The 26444-nt window shown below is 37.4% G+C and overlaps 1 protein-coding gene across 2 annotated transcripts in view; it reads right to left on the minus strand.

The window, feature by feature from the left end:
* Positions 1 to 26444, minus strand: part of dscamb (Down syndrome cell adhesion molecule b) — a 167933-nt gene that overhangs the window by 122237 nt on the left and 19252 nt on the right. For both annotated transcript variants that reach the window (XM_082180611.1, XM_082180610.1), the window contains exons 2-3: positions 14501 to 14818; positions 11990 to 12136 (exon numbers count right to left, since the gene is read on the minus strand). In XM_082180611.1, coding sequence (XP_082036737.1) covers positions 11990 to 12136; positions 14501 to 14818 — 465 coding nt within the window. The remainder of the gene's footprint in view (positions 1 to 11989; positions 12137 to 14500; positions 14819 to 26444) is intronic.

Consider the following 26444-nt stretch of genomic DNA (forward strand, 5'->3'; position numbering starts at 1 on the left):
GTACGCTTTAGTGTGTTTTTTTTTAAGCGATACGCGTAGAGCTCGTCACAATTACCGCTGCAAGTACACTTCATCTGGACAAAACAATGATGTGACAAATTAGATTTAAAAATGATCTGTCTAGTTTTCCCGCTGAAGTGAGCTGGCCTTTGGTCTCGTCATGAGCTGGTGTGATGCTTTGGAGATGATTGGGATTTCTTCTTCAGTCGTGACCCAATTTACTTACAACACAGCATCCGACAGAAAGACATATACCAGAAATGGATACATGGAAAAGTGAAGTACATGAAACTGCAGAAATCATATTCTTAATCAGATCTGTGTTTATTTTCCAGTAAAAATATTTAAACATCATTTTTCTCTGCCGTGAGCATCACCAAATATAATGTTTCCGAACAAACCCCGGGCTTCGTTGTTCATCCAAAACTCACTATTATTAAGCCGGAAATCACCAAGATGGGCCGCAAACAATGAGAGCAAGGTTTTGAAAGAGCCCCAGTGTTTACAGGAAGTCAAACTGGGATATGATGAGGAATATTTTATCGGAGTGTCTATTTACACCAAGTGCAAATAGCCTGTCTTGTTGGCAGAGGTTATTTACAGTAACTCCTCCCGCCGTTGTCTGTTTGAGCCAGAAACATTGCGAAAGAAATCCCAGTGATAACGGGATCAGTGGCGTGGAGAGTAAGGCGGGTGGCGTTGGCTTTTGACACGAACATCCGAGTTCAAATCTGCCATTTTTCCAGAACTCACTCTTCTCCCATTTCCCATCACATATCAGCTCGGACAGGTTTTTATTTCAAAGAAAAAAAGAGAAAAAAAAAGTCCCTAGCGGGTTAATAAAGTGTTTATTAGTATTTTTTGTATATTTATTAGAGTTAAAGTTAGGACAGGGACAAGTAATGTCCTAATAAAGCAGTATCCATTTATGATTTTAATTAATATAATCATTTACACTGAATATGTATACGGTTTTATAATATACTACGGTTTTATGATATATTTCAATACACTGAGGGGCAAATAGTATTTGCCTCTATTTGCACCAAGTATAAATAGCATCTAACTACTATTCACACTCTTCATAATGCTATTTTCACTTATAGTGCAAAAAGCCGCTGTTTTTGTACAAGTAACACTAAACCCAAAGTGACATTTTATTTCCTTTCTGTCACTAAATACAGTACAGGTTTATCCAGGAAGAATTAGCATGTAGTGTCTGAATCTTAACACCCTAAGCAAGTTTGTCTCTCAGGTAAATCTTGTTTAAGGATGGATTTTATGCATTTTTATTGGAACACAAGACAAAGATAATAATGAAGAGCGTAATTTACACATATTTATACATAAGAGTTCAGATGCAAAAACCTCTAAGTGCCATCTGAAATTTTCTTCTAAAATGCTCATTTTTATGAAGCTCGTATATTTAACTTCAGTAATGTCACTTAAATGGCAATGAAAATTACCTATTAATTGCCATTTAAGTGAAATAACTGAACTTAAATAAACGAGCTTGATAAAAATGATCATTCTAGAAGAAAATTTCAGATGGCACTTAGAGGTTTTTGCATCTGAACTCTTCATATACTTCCTGTATAGTTACTGTGTGATTTGTATATCTGAAATACATAACTTGGACACAGTCAGCTCTGATAACAGATCTCTCGAAATTGTAATGTGAACTCATGCATTTTCTGTAAAGCTGCTTTGAAACAATATGTATTGTGAAAAGCACTATACAAATAAATGTGAATTTAATTTAATCGAATAGTGAGAGTTCACAGAGATTTCACATACACACACATATACATAGAGAGAGAGAGAGAGAGAGAGAGAGAGATAGAGATATAGAGAGATAGATAGATAGATAGATAGATAGATAGATAGATAGATAGATAGATAGATAGATAGATAGATAGATAGATAGATAGATAGATAGATAGATAGATAGATAGATAGATAGATAGATAGATAGATAGATAGAGTTTGTAGAGTTATTTAATATTATTATTATTTTCATGAACACTTTCATTAAATGGCCCGTCGTTCGCTGCTGCGTCTGCTAATGCACAGGCTGCAATTTTGCTGCTGTGTTCAATATTTACATTTATGCATTTTGCAGATCCAAATTGACTTACGGCGCATTTAACGTACGAGTTCATGCGTTCTTTTTGGAATCAAACTCTGTGACTGAACAAACTCTGAGACTGTGGCCTTTCTAGTGCGCCAGGCTTGATCTCCGTGAGCGCTCGATATAGTTTTAATGGCTGAGTTGGAGCCGATAGTGAAGGTAAAGCAGCCAATTAGTGAATAGCGTAAGTTTCGTTTTATTGCCTTTACTAGAATTTTAAAATGGGGGAAACAATACAAATATATTTCATAAAAAGCATAAGTAAAGAAAGGTGTGAAGAGAGTTAAAGCCATGAGAAACCGACACATTCCTCCAACAGCAGTGAGCGAGGTTTCAGGAGTGACGTCCACACTGCACAGAACATTTGCTGTACACACAAAGACAAGGCAGAGCACAGAGAGAGAGAGAGAGAGAGAGAGAGAAAGAGAGAAAGGCTTACATTTATCTTTCTCCTCTAGCTTCAGCCTGTAAGCCTGATGCTTTACCATCTCCAACTTAATCTTCAGGCTAGAGAAAGATGAAAGGAGTGTGGGTTTGTTCTAATGAGAATGCACTATCTACAGGCTCCCAGCATCATCCACACACACCGTCTCTGGCCCCAGCCACACTCACTCAAACATGGCGCTGGGTTTCAACATGTCTGACCGCCCCTCCGCTCTTTATATATTCTATAAGGAGCGCCGGTCGCCCTGAGGAGTCCATGCCATTGATGCTCCTCTCTCCACTCATGCGCTTTACAGCAGCTTTACATCCCTGTAGGGCAGATTTTGATTTATGAATGTAGAAAGTGATCTGAAATGTATTTTTACTAGGGGTGTAACGATACATATCTCGATACTGAACTCACGATACCATATTATTGCAATACTCCAAGACATATGATGAAAGGTTTTGTCTTGGAGTATAGGAAACATTTTTTTTTTTTTTATGCTAAATTTGATATTACATGACGGGTGTAAATTAATAGGCTTTGACTTTGGCTCTGAAAATATCTGAATTCTGAATTTTTTCTCACACAGTAATTTTTATTTTTGGGTAAACTATCCTGGATACATATTGTTGCATTTTTTTTTTTTTGCAATATATTGTTACACCCCAAACTTTTACTGTGATTTTTGTTTCAGTAACTTCACTGCAAACAAAATATGTTCTTACTTAGTATTTTCATCTTGTTTTTCAGTACTAAACGTTCTAAAACCGTGATATATTCACTTTACATAAGTAGCAGCTTAAGTCTTGCTTTCTGGAAATGTATCAAAATGGTCAGTTTACGCTTAAAGCAAGAACAAATATCTGGGGGCAGAAAAATAAGCGTAATTCAAGCTGAAAACAAGTTTATTTTTCTGACCCCTATTTTCAGATTTTTCGGTGAAGACCTCGTCGACGCGACAGCCGTTGGCACAGATCCTCATCAAAGACCTTGAGATCCCGACAAGTCCTCTACACAGATTGGACACTCCAATGGCCAGCTTAGTCTCAATACTGGCATGATGAATCCAATCTTCAAGCAGAAGGAACTGGATAAAAATATTCTGAATGATATTCTCAATTATATCAAAGGCTTCTGATGCAGCCTGGAATCATAATCACACCATGGGCTTTCTCATCGGGCAGTTTTAGGAACTTAGTTATAGGAACTAGCCACCAGTGTGTTTCCTCGAGAACTAATGGTTCCTTTAGGAACATTTTCCTGGTTGCATTCGCACCGCCAGTAGGAACTCTGAAGTGACGTGAGCCGCGTTTGTTGTTGTGACTTTTATTTTGATGGCGCTGAGAACACAAGTGCTCACATTCTCCGTCTTCATAGTTTACGAACTATCTAACAGTCCTGTAGTGTCTCTAGCTGAGTAGAAATACACAATCATGTTTGGTTTGGTCCCCTCAAAGTTGCGTTGGATTTTCTCCTCAGTGTAAAGGTTAAGATGTTCATCTGTCACTGTTTTCCATGTTCGTAGAGTTAGTTTGTGGAGTAAATATATAGGCTATAATCTGTGTGTTTACACAGCCTTTTTAAAAATTGCGGGTGCTGGTGTTTCGTGTGCGTTCGGCCAATCAGCGAACACTAACGTCACTGGTAGTTTCTATAGTGCTGGTTTAGACCGACTCTGAAGTAGAAGCTCAATTAATTCCTCCAAAAGGAGTTCCTAGAACTAAAATCGTTCCCAGTTCCTGCGGTGCGAACACGCCAAAAAATGGTTACTTCCGCCATTAGTTCTGGGAACCAAAGGTTCCTCCAGTGCGAAAGCCCCTACTGTTGGAACTGGGAGTGGTTTCTCCTAAGGTTTCATTTAAATCTCCCTTTCTGTCACCTGATGGAGTTTGGGTTCCTTGCCACTGTTGACTCCGCCTTGCTTATTTGGGGACACTAAATATTATTGACTTGACTGCACTGACACTATTGGATGAGCTGGACGATGACATCACTGTTTTCTCCAGAGCTGCTTTATAGCTGAATTGAACTCATTTCATATTTGACGATCTTTACTCAGTTATTAAACTGAACACTCGACACTGGACAGACTTCAGCTGAACAATGGGTTGAAAACAACTGGATTGTATAAAGCACTATATAAATTAAAGTGACTTGACTTGACACCATTGGCCGATAAGCATAAACTAACTTAATTTGTATGCCTTTTTTCAGAAAACCAAGACTTAGAGTCTTGCATAATTGTGCAAGGTAATGTATTTTGATTTAAGAATGTTAAGATATTTGAACTGGAAAACAAGACAAAAATACTAAGCAAGAAAATTATTGTTTTAGTGTTTCATGTCACCAATGTTTATGAGTTGGAGGTTGCAGGTTATAAAATAACCTCTGTTGTCAATATAATATTGGTTTAAATATAAGGGCTGAGCAATGTGATACTTGTCCACCATTTCATTTTTTTAGGAGTGCTTTCTGAAGTAAGTATCACTATTACTATTTCTCATTATTAGGGCTTAAGGGCTATGGATATGAATAATACCTCAAATGGTAATATATAATGCAATAATATAGCAATAAAGATTTTCACCTGGTAGACAGTAAAATGGATGGGAAAAAAAAGTCCATAAACACTGGACAACAGGACAAATGTTAAACAAGCTTTAAAGGAGGATAATTAAAACAGATCATTTCAGACAGAGGCTCAGAATGAGGGTGAAAAAAATATATATAATCTGCATATGAATATATATATATATATATATATACACATGTCATGAATGCTTTAAGAAAATGCCTAAACCATTTTTAAATAAATATTAGAATAGTAATTTCCCACAAATTTAAGCAATTGTGTTCAATGACTGATTCATTTTGAACGTGTTCCCACTGGCTAAAACACTGACACATTAAAGTACCAAGGCTGAAATGATTCATTCATTTTCCAGTTAGCGCCAATCCACAACGGCACCTTAAAAGATGAACTCATCAACGCATTAGCAAAATGCAAACTCTCAATATTTACAGCAAATTCCTATTAGAAACAAACCATTAAATAAGCAAAGCGCAATGTGGCAGCGATTTCCCCTCGAACTGTGCTGGAAGGGAAAGTGAATTGAGCTTAATGGTTTGACAAATGTCAGTGAATGTCAGCCATGAGAGAGGGACACTTCTGCGGCCATGAAGCAAACCGTAATGAGAAAAGCCAAAGGCAAAAGCGCTGTAAAAAATGACAGAGGGTCCAAAGTTTAGCACGAATGCAACACGATGCGTATAGTGTAGTTATTAAAGGGGCTGTCGGTTTCTGGGCGATCTGAGTGACAGGGGTCAAAAACACGCCTCGTTCATGTACATGTGACACATATGACAAGTGGTTTGAGGGGAGGGGCTAAATGTTGAGGGCTTGGTGATGTCATCAGAAAATACATTTTAATGAAAGGATTTTTTTTGGTAACGTACACTACCATTCAAAAGTTTTGGATGGGTGAGATTTTTTAATGTTTTTAAAATAAGTTTCTTCTGCTGCATTTGTTTGATAAAAAAACTACAAAAAAAACCCTGTAATATTGTGAAATATTATTACAATTTTAAACAGCTGTTTTCTATGTGAATCTACAGTAAAGTGTAATTTATTACTGTGATCAAAGCTGAATTTTCAGCATCATTACTCCAGTCTTCAGTGTCACATGATCCTTCAGAAATCATTCTAATATGATGATTTGATGCTCAAGAAACATTTCTCATTATTATCAATGTTGAAAACAGTTTTTTACATTTTTATTTCATGATGCTATGATGAATAGAAAGTTTAAAAGAACAGCATTTATCTGAAATCTAAAGCTTTTGTAACATTAAACACTACCTTTCAAAAGTTTGGGGTCAGTAAGAATTTTTATTTGATTTTTGGGGGAAATAAATAAAATAAATCAATACTTTTATTCATCAAGGATGAGTTAAACTGATCAAAAGTTACAGTAAAGACATTTATAATGTTAGAAAATATTCTATTTTAAATAAATGCTGTTCTTTTGAACTTTCTATTCATCAAAGAATTTAGAAAAAAATTGTACACAACTGTTTTCAACATTGATAATAATAATGAATGTTTCTTGAGCATCAAATCATCATATTGGGATCATGTGACACTGAATACTGGAGTAATGATGCTGTAAATTCAGCTTTGATCACAGGAATAAAGTACTGTACATTTTTTAATATATTAAAATAGATAACAGTTATTTTAAATTGTCATAATATTTAACAATATTACAGTTTTTTTTTTTTTTTTTTTTATCAAATAAATGCAGCCTTGGTGAGCAGAAGATACTTCTTTTAAAAAACATAAAAAATCTTACTGACCCCAAACTTTTGAACGGTAGTGTAGATTCACATAGAAAACAGCTGTTTAAAATTGTAATAATATTTAACAATATTACAGGTTTTTTTTTTGTTTTTTTTATCAAATAAATGCAGCCTTGGTTAGCAGAAGAGACGTCTTTTAAAAACATTACAAATCTTACAAATCCAAAACTTTTGACTGGTAGTCATTTTATGTATTATGTATTATGTATTATGAAAAAAAATAGGCTTTATTTCATGTTGACTTTAACTATATGCTTCTTTTATTTTTTTGCATCCCTTCAGTCACTAAAACCAGATCAAATGGGTGAGCCAACGGATAAAAGGCCCTCATACAGACAACATGACAAAAGAAAAACGGCCACCATCAATATTCAGTAGTCAAACCCCTGAAACACACACAAAAAAACAGCCAGCAAGGTGCATCAGGACCTGTTCTGTGCTCTGGACACTCAAAGAGGAGGATACACTCACAAACACACACACACACACGGGCCCTTTCACCTGCACAGCCTTTCATCTCTTTATTAGAGCTGTCAATTGTTTATCAAAAGCCGGGAGGGGACGGATCCACGGCCATGAATTTGAAAGCGCACACAGAAAGGTCCGTTTTAAAATGCATGACAGGTTAATGGTAAGTTAGAGAATCATTAGGCCCCGTTCATTCACATTTAAAACAGGCCCTCGCTTCAAATGACTAGGGAACAGTCTTTATTTTGAGAGGTAATTCATATTGTAATTATATTTTCAATCACAGTTCATTAATTAAGACAAGTCCCACTCTGTAATCATGCATTTCATCTTCTCTGTGATTTGCTGGGGACAATCTCTAGCGTTAGCCGGAATTATAGGGCCGGAATAGCTCGCGCGTCCACTCCCGAACACTGATTTATGCTAAGCAGACAAGAGAAGAGAGATTGAATGCTTCATGCTAACAGCACAGTCGCTCTGCTCAGACGCACACTATTGTATGCGTCAATACAGATTCAACATTTTTTAAATGATTACTAAGGGATTTCGGAATGCCGAATTAGCAAAACTATGATTCATATTCACATACTGAAACTACTTTTTTTTTTAAATGTAAAAAAAAATATTGCAACAAAAAATGTTAAGTGTCAGTGTGTGCTTAATCGAAAACAATACAAATACATGCGCTGTGTCCGAAATGGAATACTTCCCTAATATTTAGTACGCAAAAAACAGTACGCCAATAGAGTAGTATGTCTGAATACATAGTAAATTGTCCACCGTTTTTTCCCAATACTATAACATGAGGCCAAGGGAGACGATTTGTGAATTCCCATTTCACAGTAACATGGCGAATGTAGTACGTCCAGATTACACTCATACTACACACAATCATACAATATAGAACGTACTTTTTAACGGTCGTGAAGTAAGTTTACCTACTACACAGTATGCAGATTCGGACAGGGCGTCGATGTGTGTAGAAAGGTCACGGTAACCGCCACTATCAATGAAACGCAATATTTTTATTGTGCTTTATTTCCAGTGAATCTTTAATTTTGTCAAATTATGCAAACTGTGTGAAATAATTATTTCATTGTATTTAGAATATACCGATAGACTGTTTGAGTTTAAGGTTGAAACGGTCTGTTTTACTATAACATTTATTTTTAAGTCCAAAATGGGGGTTCACATTTGAAGAAACATCTGGTGAAGTAACATTAACAAAGCTGCTAGGATAAGAAATCAAAATGTCATTTGGACCGCTTCTTTCACAACCCATTTTTCTGCCACAATTTGATGTATTTCTGTGTAATGGTGCGTTCACACCGGACGCGAATTGCGCGTCAGGCGCGAGTGATTTCAATGTTAAGTCAATGCAAAGACGCGTTACGCGCGTAAAAAATTCCTGCGGCGCGAATGAGGCGTAGAGCGCGGCGCGGTAGACGCGAATACGCCTCATTCGCGCGTCAAGTTCGCGCGAATGGCGCGAATTGAGCGTCTGGTGCGTTAAGCGCGTTACGCGCGAATGTTTTATGTAGTGCTTTTTGTGCATTCTCGTGTTTGACGCGAATTCGCGTCTGCCGCCCGAGTTGAAAAATCTGAACTTCTGCGTCAATTCGCGCCGCGTTAACCAATCAGGAGCCTGCTTCAGCTGCTTGCTGCTGTCACGTGGTGAAGTGACAGTTTATAATGTTATGTTATGTTTGGCCTCAATAAATTATTTTGTAATATGACTAAAATGCACAACAAAGCACATCTTTCACATAAAAACTCGATTTCAATATATGAGAGATACTCATTTTGTATTGAATGCAATTTATTCCATATCTATATGAAACATTATTAATGTAATGTGAAGACAACAAATACAATTTAGTGTATACAAACTAAAAAAAAAATCACAGGACAGGTTTCACTTTTGGAGGCTGGCTCCATTTATTATCAAAACAAAAATAAATGACAGATTAGGTGGGTGCGGGCGAGGGTGAACCTCGCGCCGGGCTGTACAGCGCGGGCTCGTCAGGCAGCGACCACTCGAGGCCGAGGCCTTATACGGCCTACGCTGTCCTCGTCAGCGTCCTCACCGTTAGGTCCACCAAACCTAGGTCCTGGACCAAATTGTGAAACTCCTGAAACCCTCCGGAGAGTCTGGTGGACCCGAGTACAGCGACGATGTCCCCTACGCAGCTGTTTCTGCTCTCCAGAGCATATACGAGCGGTGACTCTCTCGATTAATGCTAATGCTAATGCTCGATAAACATCTAAAAAAGATGGCCGCCAACGGGTTTCGAAACTTTCGCCTCTGACGCGCGTAAATGTCGCTTCAAACTTTTGTTTTTACGCGCGTCAATCTCGCTCTTGACACGCGAATGTACACATGTGGTCAAGCGTCAAACTAGACGCGGTAGACGCGAATTTGACGCGCTATTCGCGTCCGGTGTGAACGCAGCATTAAGAAGGATGTGCAGTGAATAAGAAATGTAGGCTTGACTGTATCCATCAGGAGCTGACTGGGTCTTTTCATACCAGAACAGTGGCAGATCTCGAAGAGTTTGCAGTGCATTGTGAAGGACTGAAACATGACCAGCATTCACTGGTCCTTTGGGACATGCAGGCTGAAGGTCAAGTTCACAGCCAAGATCATCTAGACACATCCCAGTATCTACACTTATACAAATCTATCATTTCTGGCATTCAATTACTGTGGTAACTATTGGCAAGATATTAGAAAGGTTCTGAAATGTAAAAATGTGACGATACCAGCATTTTCCTCTAGCATTTTGAACGCTGTTGAACGGATTCTTAAACACCTCTGATTGGCCATTGTGTTCACGCGCTCAACATACATGTCTCTGATTGGCCATTATGTTCATGTGCTGAACATGCATGTCTCTGATTGGCCATTGTGTTCACACGCTCAACATACATGTCTCTGATTGGCCATTGTTCATGTGCTGAACATACATGTCTCTGATTGGCCATTGTGTTCACACGCTCAACATACATGTCTCTGATTGGCCATTATGTTCATATGCTGAACATACATGTCTCTAATTGGCCATTGTCTTTACACGCTCAACATACATGTCTCTGATTGGCCATTATGTTCATGTGCTGAACATATATTTGTCAAATATGTCACTGTTGATCATTGCAGCCAATCAGAGACGTATATGTTGAGCGAAACAGAGATATTTAAGAATCTGTTCAACAGCGCTCTAAATGCTAGAGGGAAATGCTAGTATCGTCACATTTTTTTAAATTTGGTACTCTGTACCGAAGTCGGTACTTTTGACAACTCTAGTTGCAACTAGATGTCAACAAACTCTCATTAGAGTTATTAGTTGATTTATATTAGTTGAGTAGTAGTAGACTGGTAGGGTTGGTAGAATAAGTTGCAAAGTTACTTATAGTCAGTAGAATGTCTTTTGGGGATCATCAGAATAAAGTGTTACCTAAAAAAACACATCCAGCCAAAGCCATTAAATGTAAAACCTGTAGAGTCTCCCAGAGATTACAGCTGGATTGATTATGGGCTGTACATTTGTTTGTTGTTGTTCCCATTCTATGAAATACTGTACATGTTCCAAATTTGCCTCAACTAACTTACAAGCATGCTACTGTGTTCCTTAAGGCTGACCACATCAACAACAACAAGTATTCACAAAACCTGCTTGATGAAAAATAAAAAAGGAAAGAAGCACAGACACATCCCAGCATAAAAATCTCATTGTATATGTCACAAAGCCCATTTCTCTGCAAGAGTAAACAATTCTTCAGCCTCACATGCCAGAGAGCTTTCAACCTCGCGTCCGAGGTCCTTCGTCATTAAATATTTAGCGAGGGATGAGCGTTGGATGGGTTTAATGCTTCTGACATCTTGCACACGGTTTGATATCGGCATTTGCTGCGACCACGTCAGATAAAACAGTTATTCATCCTTATAAATGAAACTCACCATGTAATTACAGAACCATTCACAAAGGTATGAGGAATATCATGCATAGTATTTCATATTTCACCAACCACACCGGCCAATTACTACCAGACTGTTACCATGGAGATGTCGTCAGCTAGTCATAAGTGGTGATGTACATTGATTGGTGAGGGAATGGATTTTTCAAAGCTCAATAAAGGCTCTGGTACAAGATGTTCATGGCCAGATTCTTTGAGAGGTGTATCTTTGAATCTTGGGGCTTCAAATTACTTGTGAATGTACTTGATCAACTTTACAGTGGCTTTTACATGTCTAAAGCCACAAACCACACTTGAACTTTCCTGAATGCTGCCATTCGTGACAAATCCAGCAAGAGGGTACCAGTCAATCGAAGGGTTGAAACAAACAGAAACCGTAAAGTGAAGCAAACTCAACTATTTCAAAAAAAGCTGAGGCTGTTCAAAATGAACATGCTGAGCGAACCATTTTGTTTCAACGTTGGGAGATTGAGACACAACATTTATGCTAGAAGGTGAACTATGAACTAAAAAAATATGCAAAAGGCAGTGATATCGATGCGGCGATTAAATCATGTTTTCATTGCTTTTCGCGTTGCCTTGCAAAAGTCTTAATCGAAAGCAATGTGAGAGATCAGCCCTACCTGAGACAAGTGAGACTGTGTCTTTCTCCCATGATACAACACTGACGTACTCCTCTACTGAGGCCGGGATAATGCACTTGAAGACGGCCGTATTCCCCCGCATGACTCTCTGATCGGCCACACGCACTGTGTACGGCTCCCGGAATACTGCGGCGAAGAGAAAACAGCGTCTTTACTCAGTGTGGATCTTACAAATTCAAAATACTGACTGAAAGTATGAACTCTAAGAACTCTATGCACGTCCTGACTTCGCCGAGTTAGACGCGTTCCTGGGTCAACATATTTTGTTGATCCTGGAACAACATTCCTGTCCGAAAATGTAATCCTATCCCTATCCCTAGCCCAAAACCCTTGAATTATTCCTAAAATGATAGTGAATATCTCTGATGTAGAAGAACATAACCCTGGTTGTAAGCCTAAACTAGACATAAACTGTAAACTTGTCTCTCAAATCTGATTGGTTGATTGGAATGTTGTTCCAGGATCTACAAAGATGTTGCTCATCCAGGAACAAATTGCATTTGGTGAAATCAGATTCTGTCTAAAGGCTAAATATCATAATTATATTCTGTTAAATAAATAAATAAATAGTAATATTCTAATGTAATGTAAATACATTAGTAACTGTGCAATATAGGCAATCAAATAAAGTGCATCACAATTTATCGTAAACATGCTGTGCTATTTATATTTAAGAAGAAAACATATACCTTATTCAGAGCAGAGCCATGATAGGTATGAAAGCGAGTAAAAAGCTGTATAAAGCTTCTATATCACTTCTAATTTTCCACAGCTCATGTTGTCTGGAGTTTTTTTGTCTACTGGAACTTCTTGGAAAGATGTTTCGTCAGCAAAACCATCCAAAAACACATTAAATAACAGTACAACCCACTGAAGAGATGCATGTCTATCCCTCTCAGCCTCGCTTTCATTCCCGTTAAAAATCAAAATGGCGCTGCTGTGAATAAGGTCTATTGCTGCACTCAGAAGATAAGGTTCTAAATAGAACCTTAAAGGTCAGACGCTTCATATACAAATCTTTTAGAGCCTACCATCATGGGATCATTTTATGAATTTTGTTTTAATTAATTTTGAATCGTATGAATTAAACAGCTTGTAAACACATTTTAGGTTCTGTTAATAATAACCCATTAAACGTGAAAGCATTTTACAATCAATTAAGATATTTCTCCTTAGAACATTTTTTGTATATAAAGGGTTCTTTAAAATTGAGTCGAGAACCCTAGGGTTCTTTATAGAGCCCAACGGAACCTTTTTTCTAAGAGTGTGGTTGGTTCAGTTGGCTGAAATGTACAAAAAATATAAATGACCCAAATTCCAGCATTGTCTTCTCCACACATGACTGACCTAAGCGAAAAATGCATTAATATTTCAGTGTTTTCATCTGTCTGTCTTAGAGCTGTCACAGAAGCATAGCTCCATGAGCACTTTTAACCAACGCTGAACTGTAGGAGATTTGAAAAACTAAAAGCGTATGTAATATTTGCTTTTTATTTATTTATTTATTTATTTATTTATTCATCTATTGTTGCTGTACATAAGAAGCAATAGTTAAAGGATTAGTTCACTTCAGAATTAAAATTTCCTGATAATTTCTTCACCCCCATGTCATTTCATTTCATAATGTTCATGTCTTTCTTCAGTCGAAAAAAATAAAGGTTTTTGAGGAAAATGTTCCAGGATTTCTCTCCATATAGTGGACTTTAACGGTTATCAACGATTTGAAGGTCCAAATTGCCGTTTCAAAGTCTCTACACGATCCCCGCTGAGGAATAAGGGTTTTATGCACTGATCTATATAGAATGACGTAATTATATAGATCAGTGGTTTTATGTAGGCAAACCACTGGTCATTTAAAAAAAAAAAAAAACGTTATATAATTTTTAATCACAAATGCTCGTCTTGCACGTCCACGATGAAAATACGGATAGGGTGAAAAACTCCATCTCATTTTCTCCTCCAACTTCAAAATTGTCCGACATTGTTGTTTTATCTTTTATTTTTTGTATTTTTTTTGTAAAGGGCGGTTCTTTGCACATTCGCTTTGTAAAAAACAGGTCGGTACATGACCTTTCAACATGGTTGCGTAATGTGTGGAGCAAAATGACCGATGGTTTCTCTAGATAAGACTCTTATTCCTCGGCTGGGATCGTGTAGAGACTTTGAAGCTGCACTGAAACTGCAATTTGGACCTTCAACCCGTTGGACCCCATTGAAGTCCACTATATGGAGAAATATCCTGGAATGTTTTCCTCAAAAACCTCAATTTCTTTTCGACTGTAGAAAGAAAGACATGAATATCTTGTATTGACATGGGGGTGAGTAAATTATCAGGAAATTGTAATTCTGAAGTGTACCAATCCTTTAAATAAATGATAATGATAAAGCTATAATTAAAATAATAAAACAGAAATTTTTGTGTACTGTACGTATTTCTCAGTGGGTTTCATGTTGTTTAATTATGATTTTTGCTCTGTTGAGCTGACTGACCGGCCTTAATGTGTAGATCTTGGCTCCTGATCTTCCCTGATGGGTTTTCCGCTGTGCAGTAGTATGTATTGTCATTGATTAGGTTACTAAAGCTGGACGGCAGGAATCCGTAGATCTGCAGCGTGCCGTTGGGGTGCACATGGCGGATGCCTGGGACATCGTAGATCTCCTCCCCGGTGGCCAGGTACCAGCGCAGCGTGGCGGGGGGCACGGCCGCGGCGGGACACGGCACCAGTGCCCCTGTGGTGCTGGAGAACACTACCTCTTGCAGAGATGCATTGACAAAATATAAGCTGGAACGTAGATCTTCACCGAAAACTGTTGAGGAAACAGACAGGACAGTGAGTGAGAACTGTAATATGGATGAAGGAGCATTAATGAGACTGAAATGGTGAAGCCATTTTTTCAATGTTTAAATATATTCTGTACCAGCTTAATAAAGAGACAAGATAAAAAACAAACGGCAGAGACCTGTGGCCAAGTGGCTCTTTTCAAGTGTAAACTTCCAAAGTTAGCACCTAGCGATTAGCACAAACATTTAAGTAAACTGAGCTCATGTGGACAAAGCGAGTTTGAATCTGACTTGCAACAACAACAAAAAATTGTATTTCCTCGTTCCTTTACTGATCAATAAGACTGTGGGGTGAAAAAAATTTTTTTGGAAACTATTTACGGTACTTTATCATCCTTATGTAAACTACTTTAACTACTTAACGTTAAAACTGATTTGAATAATTACACCTAGATAGAAGAATAAATAAATAAATAATTTAAGAAATGCACAATTTAAACTGCAGTATTAGGAATCTTAAACAATGACAGAATTATAAAAAAAAATTGGGGCAATTGATGGGATAAAAACTATATTTAGTAAATAAATTAATTGTTTCGGATGGGATCAAAAATCGATTTTTAAATGCTAAAAAAAATGATGATGAGAAAATGACTGATACAATTATTATGTAGAAAATACTTTGCTACATATCATTGTTTTAATTTATTATTATTATTATTCTAAACAGTACTTTTTTACAATTCTTTTACAAAACTTAAAAAGTTACACAGAAACCAACAAACGAACTGTAGCTAAAATGTCTAAAAATATGGTAAAACTTTACCATAAGGTCTAATTTGTTAATATATGAACTAACATGAACTAACTTTGAGCAATACATTCGTTACAGTATTTATTAATCTTTGTTAATGTTATTAAATAAATCATACCATTGTTTGTTCATGTTAGTTCACGGTGCATTAACAAATGTTAACAAATACAACATTTGATTTTAATAATGTGTTAGTAAATAAATACTGCAGAAGTATTGTTCATTCTTAGTTTATGTTAACTAAAGTAATTAACTATGGTTAACTAATGAAACCTTGTTGTAAAATGTTACCAAATATGCACAAAAAAACCCGATTAAATTGGCAGTAGATATTAATGTAATATCATAGTAAATAAATATACGACATGAGCACAAATGCATACAGTGCATATCTTAATATATACGGAGAGTATTAAAGGTCAACACTAAGACACTGACAATCTGACATCGCATCATGTAGCTAATCACAGCCAAAGAAAAGTTCAAGATGGATGACTTCCTGCTAATTGCTAAATCTTGCTCGTGTCTTGATGAAAATCTCCTCGACGCTGTGCCACGGGCCCCGTCTGAGAGCCAATCTCCGTTTGGCAGTAAATGGCTCACCAGTGACAGCTGGCAGTGTTTTCCCTCGGGACCAAACATTTTAGCACTTCATAAATTTCTAACAAGGTTTCAAATTGCAGCAGTTTCAACCTTTTCCGAGGATCAGCGGGTTTCGCTCACAAAGCAGAAGGTGCGCACAGAAGAAGACGTGCATTCATAAACACATGTGCGCCCACATGCTCGGATATTACACACCAGTTGTTGGCACACTTGATGAGCAAACACCGACAAGCAAACAAACGAAACCCGCGAACAAGCGCTCGTAATGGTGATAATCTTTACTGTGGCAATCTGAGGCATATGGTATCATTCATCAAGTGGCACGCTGAAGCAACCATCTGTTAAAATGTCTTGTTTTGCCAGCGAGAGGCTTGGCGGAGCGTTTGTTCCGATATTACAGAGCGTGAAAACATTCTGGCCTTTATGCAATGAGAATTTGCTCACTCACTCTGTTGTAAACCAAAGCAATCATTGTTGATCTTCACTCCAAGAGGACGTTTTGCTACTTAAGTGATTCAACACATTCTGCACTAATCAACTTGTGCACCTGATGAATTCATGTCGGTTTAATAGACAAGCGTTCTTTAAGTGTGGCTTCCGGCTCTGAAATAAAGACCCGCTGATGTAAAACAAATTGTAAACTCCATGTGTGTCCGCTACAAATGAATAAATCTTAATTAAGATATTTCAGACTGCAGAGAGTAACCAGTGTTTCTTCTGCAAATCTGGGATATCTTAAAGGTTTGGACAGCAGCAGAAAGGATTGACAGTTCGAGTTATGATGCTCTTTTCTTTTTCCAAATTCCGAAGGGAAAAAAGTCTCATTAAAAGAACGAAATTCTCAAAAAGAAAACCATATTAAATTGGTATAACTGTCTATTATTATTTCTTAGACAAAAAGAAACTGCTTCCCTGCTAAATAATGCTTGAAAAAGTCATGTGGTGCGATTAAAAAAAACTTGACTGTGTAAAAAAAAGTCACGATCTGCGTCCGAAATCGCAAACTCTCTGGAGTAGGCACTGATTTTGAATAAGTAATTATTTTGTTACCACTAAAAAAAAGTATTTTCGATATAGTATGCATGTGTGTAGTAAGAATGTAATCTGGATGTATGCTGTGTTGACATGATCATGTGACCTACCAGCATAACTTCACTGCCATTCACAATCCTCTCCCGTGGCCTCATGGGATAGTAAAGTGTCCCATCATATGCACACTTCAGAATCTTTTTGCCTACTCTTTTATTAATACTGTGAATTTGGGCATACTACTCTTGTCACACACTGTTTTTCATCTACTAGTAGGGAAGTATGTGATTTCGGATGCAGCCAAAATCAATTAGACAAAAAGTCTAATCATGTGACCTTTTCTCAAAAATGCAAGGCTGGTTCAGGTTGTAAAATGCAATATGGTGGTGATTCCACAAAAACTTCCCATGATACAATCATTTTTTTATGAATTAATATTCACAATCAATTCGCATACTATCCGTCCTAAATAGTATGCGAAACTAGAATTAGTACGTCCCAAATCGTAGTATGTTGAAATGAGTATTTCAAAGATATACCCGGATGGTCTACTATTTCCGGTTAGAATTCGAAGTGCAGATCAATGCACACTCTAACGGCTAATATTGCCCACAACCCATTGCGTGCGGGAGGGAGGAGCTTTGCGGTGAAGTGATGTAAAGGCAGAGTCGGATGCAGCAGCGGAGATGCGCCCTCAGTTTTTAAGTGTAAGAATTCAAATGTTTAACCCTAATTAAAGTTATATTTTATTGTCTCGTAATATTAATGGGTTTATGTTGTGCCAAAAAAGTACAGTGTTTATCTTGTAGGGTCCGATGAAGATACTGAGCGCCTCATTGCAGGCTACAAAACAATAAATAAAAAGGCTCTAGTACAGTGTCATGCAAGTGTCTTTTTTATGTATTTCTTTTGATGTTTCTGTCTGACTTATTTGTAGTAATACTGTGGCTGTACAAATGTTAACTTTATCAGTCCAACCAAAAAAACATGGTTACTACACTTTTACTATAGTAAAAGCATGGTTCATTTTCATCGGGGTATTTTTAAGTATTATACATAAGTATAAAATACATTAAACAATAGTTACACTATAAACTTTAAATATTTTAACTCAGAAAATAAGTAGCTTTCGTTACACACATTTACAAATGAACGTCAGAACCAGCCGCCTCACAAACGACCTGCGTTTGTTTGATCTACGACGACGCCCTGCTTCACTCCTACATTTGGTAAAACACATTGTAAATGTATTGTGGAAAAAAAGATGGGAATAGTAAATAAAATTATATTGGATATATAAGAATGAATGAAATGTAAAATGTTTTGTAAACAGTCGCGGTGTGCGTAACTAGGCAACCACGTTATCGTTTACGTTGCATGACGTCATCGAAGTATGTCCCAGAACGTGCATACTCTTTTGCTACACACTCAAAAGTATGTACTTTTTCATCACAAAAAAAGTACATACTTTTAGGTCGTAGTATAAGTAGGCGAATTGGGACTCAGCCAAGGTCAAATCCACAGAGTAATCAATCCAGATAATAATAAAAGGTCCAAGGCACAGGAAAACAGGGAGACAGGCAGAAGAACAAAACCATGACAAGGAAACCTGAGATAACAACCCAAAATGCAGTGTAACTCTAACATGCACCAAGACTTCGCAAAGAATGACTGAACACACATTGCTTAACGAGATAACACACAGGTGGAAGCAATCAGCACACGATGAGTCATGGGAAATGAAGTTCATAATGCAATAAAGAAAGCAGGAGGAGGCAATACTAAATGAGACAAGGGTGTAGAGTTACATTAAAGCTATTTTAAAGGGATAGTTCACTTTGAAATTAAATTTTGGTATGTTTTAGCTTACCTCAAGGGCATCCAAGATGTAGGTGTCTTTTTTTCCGCAGTAGTTTCAATTTTGATATTTTTAGATATTTTGATATTCAAACCGTTCTTGTCTGTCAGTCATATAATGCAGGTCTATGGTCATTATCTCAAAGAGCAAGCACAGAGTCCAAATTAAACAATTCCCCATCGTCCAAATTAAACAGTTCCCCATCGTAAGTACACATTGATGGCCCAAGACACGAAACGAGCGGTTTGTGTGAGAAAACGAACAGTATTTATATCGTTTTTACCTCTTGAACACAGCCACGTCCAAGTGATCTGAGAGCGCGGGCGCATCCTGCTGTGTGACGTGTGCGCAGACTGGTGCATAGATATATACACTAGATGTCGCCTTGGCTACTGCAGTTCATTGGAAACCGTAGCCAAGGCGACATCTAGTGTATATATCTATACCCGCCCGCGCTCTCAGATCACTTGGACGTGGCTGTGTTCAAGAGGTAAAAACGATATAAATACTGTTCGTTTTCTCACACAAACCACTCGTTTCGTGTCTTAGGCCATCAATGTGTACTTACGATGGGGAATTGTTTAATTTGGACGATGGGGAATTGTTTTAATTTGGACTCTGTGCATGCTCTTTGAGATAATGACCATCGACCTGCATTACATGACTGACAGACAAGAACGGTTTGACCTAAAAATATCAAAATTGAAACTACTGTGGAAAAAAAGACACCTACATCTTGGATGCCCTTGAGGTAAGCTAAAACATACCAAAATTTTATTTCAAAGTGAACTATAAATGGGAGAAATAAAAATGGCGGATTGCTGGAAGTGCTGGGCCAGAAGTCGATGTCCTTATTTGGCAGTTCCGCTGCAAATACTGTGACGTAATAGTTCAAAAAACGTCATAGAGAACAGAAAAATCTGAACCGGTTGAAAAATATGACCAAAACAGAATATAAAGATATCAACGAAGCACCTGAAGAGAATTATTTCAACTTTTCTGTACTTCTAAACACTCCAAATATGCAACAAAATGCATTTAAGGGCTAAAAAAAGTGGATTTAGCATGATATGTCCCCTTTAAGGGATTTTAAATATTATTTTAATCCACAACATCTCAGTTTGAGAGATGAGTTTGCTCTGACAAGGTATCATTCTTAAAGCTTTGTTTTTTCTTTAAAAAAAATAAAGCATAAAATGTCCAAAAGCAGAAGTCACATCAAATCTTTCTTGAAAAGGCCACACATCTGAATTTACGGGAAAACAGCACTTCAATGCTCAACAACCCGGAGGAAAAATTCACAATTGTCATAATTTTTCATGAGATGAACCATAAAGACGAAAAAGTGACACTGTTTAATAATGTATTGTGTGCATTCATAATTAACCACGGTTTTTCTCTCTTTGGTACTGCTTTGGAAGAAAAACTGCTCTCTATTCAATATTAAACTGCTCTCTCATGTGAAGGTCTGTACATCAAATACATCTACCCATCCTTTTATTTGTGCTGGGAGAGTGATTGGGATGGCAGTTGACTCTAATGCACTGGCCGAGCTTTGCCTGTAGGCCTTTAATGTCGTGTCACCTGAGACGTGGGCTGAACCTGATGGAAAGTGGCTAACAACAAGCCAAGGTGACTTTAGTAGGGCATTTCAGAAACACGCACACAATTTGCATGACTTTTTTCCCCCCCATCTACTGTAATTAGCTGTGCATTTGTGCATACACACAATCATACTCAAACTGAGATGCTCAAATATTGATTTATTTTGCAATGTTTACAGGTTTGGAGGTACTGATTGATTTTCGATTAGCTTTTGCTGCAGGTACATGTGACAACAACTGACTGTGTTTATGAGCGAGTCATTGAATTATTCACTCAACTAAATCACTGAGTGATTGAGGAACAAAACAGCAGAATGTATATTGAAGATGGGATGAGGAAGATTCAGGAATTGAGGAATCTAAGAGTTTTTTTGCCATATTGACAGCATGCAAAAAAAAAAAAGTGTTGGCTTTGAGAGCACCGGGAGATGAGCTTTATGCCAAAGGCAAAGACTGCCATGTCAGAATCTCAGGCCACAAAGAGAACATCCACAAGTTGCCAACAGTTTCACAGAAAAGGCTTAAGTTTAGTGCCAGACTAAAATGCATGTTTGGGCTGTTTTAACTGAAAGCAACTTAAAATATGTCAGTGTCATTGTTTTGTCTCAAGAGGTTTCTTAAAAACGTAAAACTTTTTATGAGTTTTGGACACGTTTTGGGTGCCTGGAAATGCAAACTTTTGAAAATGGGTTTCAAAGTGCAGGTTTTTGAAAACGGTCTCCGTATAAACTACAAAAAAGGCGAATCTCTGAAGACGATGACATCATGCACATGTGTATTACGTGTTCAGTCTATAGTGTTTCATCGCCATCTAATGGCCTGGCAGAGGAATACAGCGTTTTTAGTCGTTTTCACGGATCGTTTTGACAAGTTTGACAAGTCTGTGGGCGGAAAACTCAAAGGAAAAATGTATCGCTGTCGTGTAAATGTACCATAAGTCGTGTTTATAAAAGCTACTTAAATGTCCTAATTTAACTAAGGTCTACTTCTGGCTTAATCTAAGCCCTGTCTGTGAAACCGAGCCTCAGTGTTTTACTGCAGTCGTCAGGCCTTATGGGTGCCTTGTAAATTGTAATATAATGTAATATTAATTCAGTCTGATTTTTAGAAATGAGCACTTTTTTTGTTGAAAAGAGCACATTTTTGCTTAGCGGTAAGAGAGATGGTGGGTGAAGAAAAGTCACATATGTTTATTTCCAGCGCTGAATCCAAGTATTTTGCATAAATATATTTCAGAATTTGTTTAATTAATTTGTAATGTTTTTAAATACAAATAATAGTTTTAATAGTTAGCTTATAATATACAATAATATTTTATAATAAGATTGTTTTTCTTTTCTGCATAGTAGGGAATTTAAAGTCCCCCATTGGTGAAAATCAAGCTTTTAATGTTGTTTATATGTCTATGGGGTGTTTTTAATATGTTTTGAGACAAACCATGTGTAAATTCATCAGTCAACATCATTGTTGAGTATTTTCTCCTTAAAACTGCAGTGAACCAAAGACAGTCTCAAACACACGGTTTGAAATCGCTGGTGTTTCTGACGTCACAAACTACCTTGTAACCAATCAGATCAACGTGTGATCGTCAACGAGTGGATCTCTGAGCTGAGTGAGTGAGTGGAGGCGGGGCTCATTTGCATATTCATAGAACTGCGTATAATAAATGAGGCAAGGGTGTAGAGTTACATTCAAGCTATTTTAAGGCATGAATACTTTTTTTTTTAATATGTCAATTTGGTGATCAAAGATGAGTTTTAAGGGATACAATTATTGACTACAGGAGGACTAAAAAAAAAAAAAACATGCACCCAATGTAAAAAAAAAATATATATATATATATATATATAGGTTACCCTTATATAGTTCGCTATTTGAGGGGACAGTCATTTCTAGTGGTAAATTCCTACATCTCACCAGAAGATGATGGCCACAACGCAAACACAAACGTGTTTTTTTCTTTTAAATGTATTATTAAGTTGTTTAATAACGCTTTACTCAAGCTAGTTTGTTTTCATGGAGTTTACCAGGTAATGCAGATGACACACAGCAATCTGCTTTATTTTTATATTAAGGACAAACTATGCAAAAAGTGACAGTCAGTGTCACTATTCACTCAGTGTCCAAATTCACTTACTCATTTTCACTAACTCCTTCGAGTGGACTTTATTAGTGTACAAATGTAATGAATAGGGAATGAGGGTATGGGGGGATTATCTGTCTCTATCAGCACTTAACACAAAAACAGGAATACAGGAATATTGCCCCTCATATTTTAGTTTGCCCCTGATGATTTCAAACAAACTGTTTTCTAATAGGCAATTACATTTGAATTGCTTACTCACCTCAATAATGAAACAACTGCTTTTAAAACAGTGTAGGTTTTTTTCAGTAACAAGTGAATTGGTTCATCCTTAATGACTCTCTCATTTCTAGCATTAGCAAGTCTGATTTATTCTAGTAAGAGTCAGTTTGTCCTAAATGATCCTCTCTCTTTCTCTCTCTCTCTCTCTCTCTCTCTCTCTCTCTCTCTCTCCCTCTCTCTCTCTCTCTCTCTCTCTCTCTCTCTCTCTCTCTCTCTCTCTCTCTCTCTCTCTCTCTCTCTCTCTCTCTCTCTCTCTCTCTCTCTCTCTCTCTCTCTCTCTCTCTCTCATTAGAAAGCCATCAGTGAATCAGTTCATCCAAAACTGATCTCTCTCTCCTAGGCAATGTTGTTCCTTTATTTAAAAAAAAACACAATTGCTGTTGTGCCACAAAACTACTGTACAGATTAAATATCATATCATATCATCAGATAATGATATTTTTCTGTAGATGGCTCTAACATACTCAGATATGTCTTAGTAGTGTGAAACTTAATGACTATTAACTACTGCAAAGATCTAGTTTACAGTTCAAATACTTAAAATGACAGGCTGCAAACAACAAATTAGCTTTCCCAACACTGTTGGTCAGGGTCACAAAATTATTCTTACAATTTGAGATGGATCGTGCATGTATGCAGCAGTTCCTACAAAGTTACTGGCAAACTTGCAAATTTACAAAAACCAATAGCAATTTTTTATTACATTTGGACCTTATAGCTATAGGCGGATCTTTTGTGACGTCATTGTTTATGTTTGTCGCGTTGCATCATGGGAATCGTGTGGCAGGAAACACCGCGAGATACCTGTAAGTTGATTGTTTTGCACGTTTGGAGGAGGATTTAGAGAAGAGGATGGTTCACTCTTGCTGTGTGGTCGAGTACGGCTCGTTGGGGGCCTGATAAAAAGTTTTTTCGAATTCCCTCCGAAAAGGATCGCGAAAAACGAAAGAAATGGTTGCGTGCAATTAGGCGATTGAACCTGGACGCTCCGAAGAAAGCCTGGATTCCTGCAGCTAACGTTACTGATCGAGTTTGTGAGGCTCATTTTGTTCATGGTAGGCCTAAGTCTTAGTGCCTATGTATTTATAGAAGATTGAATAAAAAAAATAATAAAACTGAGTCAAATCAACCGAGTCATATGTTTTCGCGTTCTGATTCAGGTGTCCCAAACCGCGATCCACAGCACCCAGACTATGTTCCTCACATCAAAATGGGCTATTCTGGATCGCAAAACTTAAAAGCAAAAGAAAAGGCTGTTCTAACCTCTGCTTTTAGCACGATCACTGCTTTCTGTTTGGCAGAAAAGATCGGCCCAACTTTTCGAAAAAACAAAATAATCATAGGCCTCCAGACTTTTGAAAGCCTTTAATCTTTCATGAGTGAAGGGTCCAGGGGTTTCTATTAAATAAGAATAAATGTCTCCCCAGCAGATTGGTGGCCAAGACACGGGCAAGTCGGACCAACGTTTTTTGTCATCCCAGATCTCATATGGGCTTTGAATAACTTCGATTTTGTCACCAATACAAATTTTGAGCTTCTCTCCAAACCTCCTCCGGTCTTCAGATGTTAAAGTGCTTATATATTGTGGATTTCGCCCGCTAACTCTCTTGAAAGTGCTCGTCGCGTCTTTACTGCCCGCAATACTGTTTGTTTTGTTGCCACACAACCACTCGCGCATGCGTACAAAGATGTCAACAAAGATCCTCCTATAGATATAGATTAAATATAATTCAGTAAAGCATCAAATGGACAAAAGAACAATTATACATGTATTTAAAAGACAACTCCAGTGAAAAATGAACCTTGGGGTAATTAACACATGGTTACCGAGTCGATCGTTCCCTGGGGTGCGTTTTCATGAAAATCGAATATAAAGTGTTTTATCTCTAAAAACAGATTAGCTCATAACACTAGTATATGGGGCAGAGAGGAAGTAAAAATAAATCGCTAGTTAATACCACTAACAAGGCTCAAAATAGTCTCACACTAACACGGTAGCATAATGAGGGTCCCTACATACAAAACGAAGCATGGAGAACTTTGTAAGTGTACAGACAGTTTAATAAGAAGATACTTTATAAAGCCAGTACATTACGCATTTACAGGCAGGATCCATCTTGGAAAAAAGTATTGACTAGTCGAGCCACGAACGCCCTGCTACATTAGATTTCACAAACGTAATTCCTGTCGACCAGCTCACGTAGCAGGGCGTTCGTGGCTCGATTAATCGAGTCTGTTTTCCAAGATGCCCGCTGCCTGTAAACGCGTAATGTACTGTCTTTATAAAGTATCTTCTTATTAAACTGTCTGTACACTTACAACGCTCTCAATGCTTCGGTTTGTATGTAGGGACCCTCATTATGCTACCGTGTTAGTGTGAGGCTATTTTGAGCCTTGTTAGTGGTATTAACTTGCGATTTGTTTTTACTTACACTCTGCCCCATATACTAGTGTTATGAGCTAATCTGTTTTTAGAGATAAAACACTTTATATTCGATTATCATGAAAACGCACCCCAGGGAACGATCGACTCGGTAACCATGTGTTAATTACCCCAAGGTTCATTTTTCACTGGAGTTGTCCTTTAAAAACACAACAGGCAAAACACTAGTCTCCGACTCAAATTTAGGGTGACTAGTCAATCACACACAAACGCATTTGTCATCTTCAGCTGCCTAATCATCCATCCTAAACAGCTTTCAGGGCCACTGATGCATTTGATCTGAGCAATGGTGCGATCAATGCTGATGAGGCAAACACTAACACCACAAATAAACCAACAAATCTACCACTGTCTAGTATCATTACAAACTGCCATTAACGAAGAACTTCAAGTTTTGTGATTTTTATTTACTATCTGTCTAGTTTTCATCAAAACAAATGACAACAATATTCTAAAACATCACAATATCACTGTAAACTTACTCAAAAATCGACATTTGTGTATACAGCCCACCCTATGTGCATGTTTGGTGTGTCAATGGTCAATTATAAGACTGTTTTTCTATAGTTTTCAGTCATGTGACTGGTGCAGAGACATGGAGGCCTAATGTAAAAAAACGTTTAATGTGCCAAGTAATATTAAAATATCGAATTCAATATACACCTTATTTAAATTGCATTTTATATACAGGCAAGCAATGAGCCCAGAATATGAACGCTACTCACTAAATTGCACATTAAGCGTTATATCTTTACAATAGTTTTCTATAAAACTTTGCTTGTTGTATTAACATTCTGGGTTCATCTGCTTACCTACACATAGTATGTTTTATTAATAAGGTGTATCGTGAATTTGGTCCTCCATTATCATCGTCTAAGGTCAGGGGTCTACGGATACGTCTACATTAATCTGGATAGATTTAAAAAACTGAGTTTT

The sequence above is a fragment of the Leuciscus leuciscus genome (assembly GCF_965113295.1).
Source record: "Leuciscus leuciscus genome assembly, chromosome: 9".
NCBI classification, from domain to species: domain Eukaryota; kingdom Metazoa; phylum Chordata; class Actinopteri; order Cypriniformes; family Leuciscidae; genus Leuciscus; species Leuciscus leuciscus.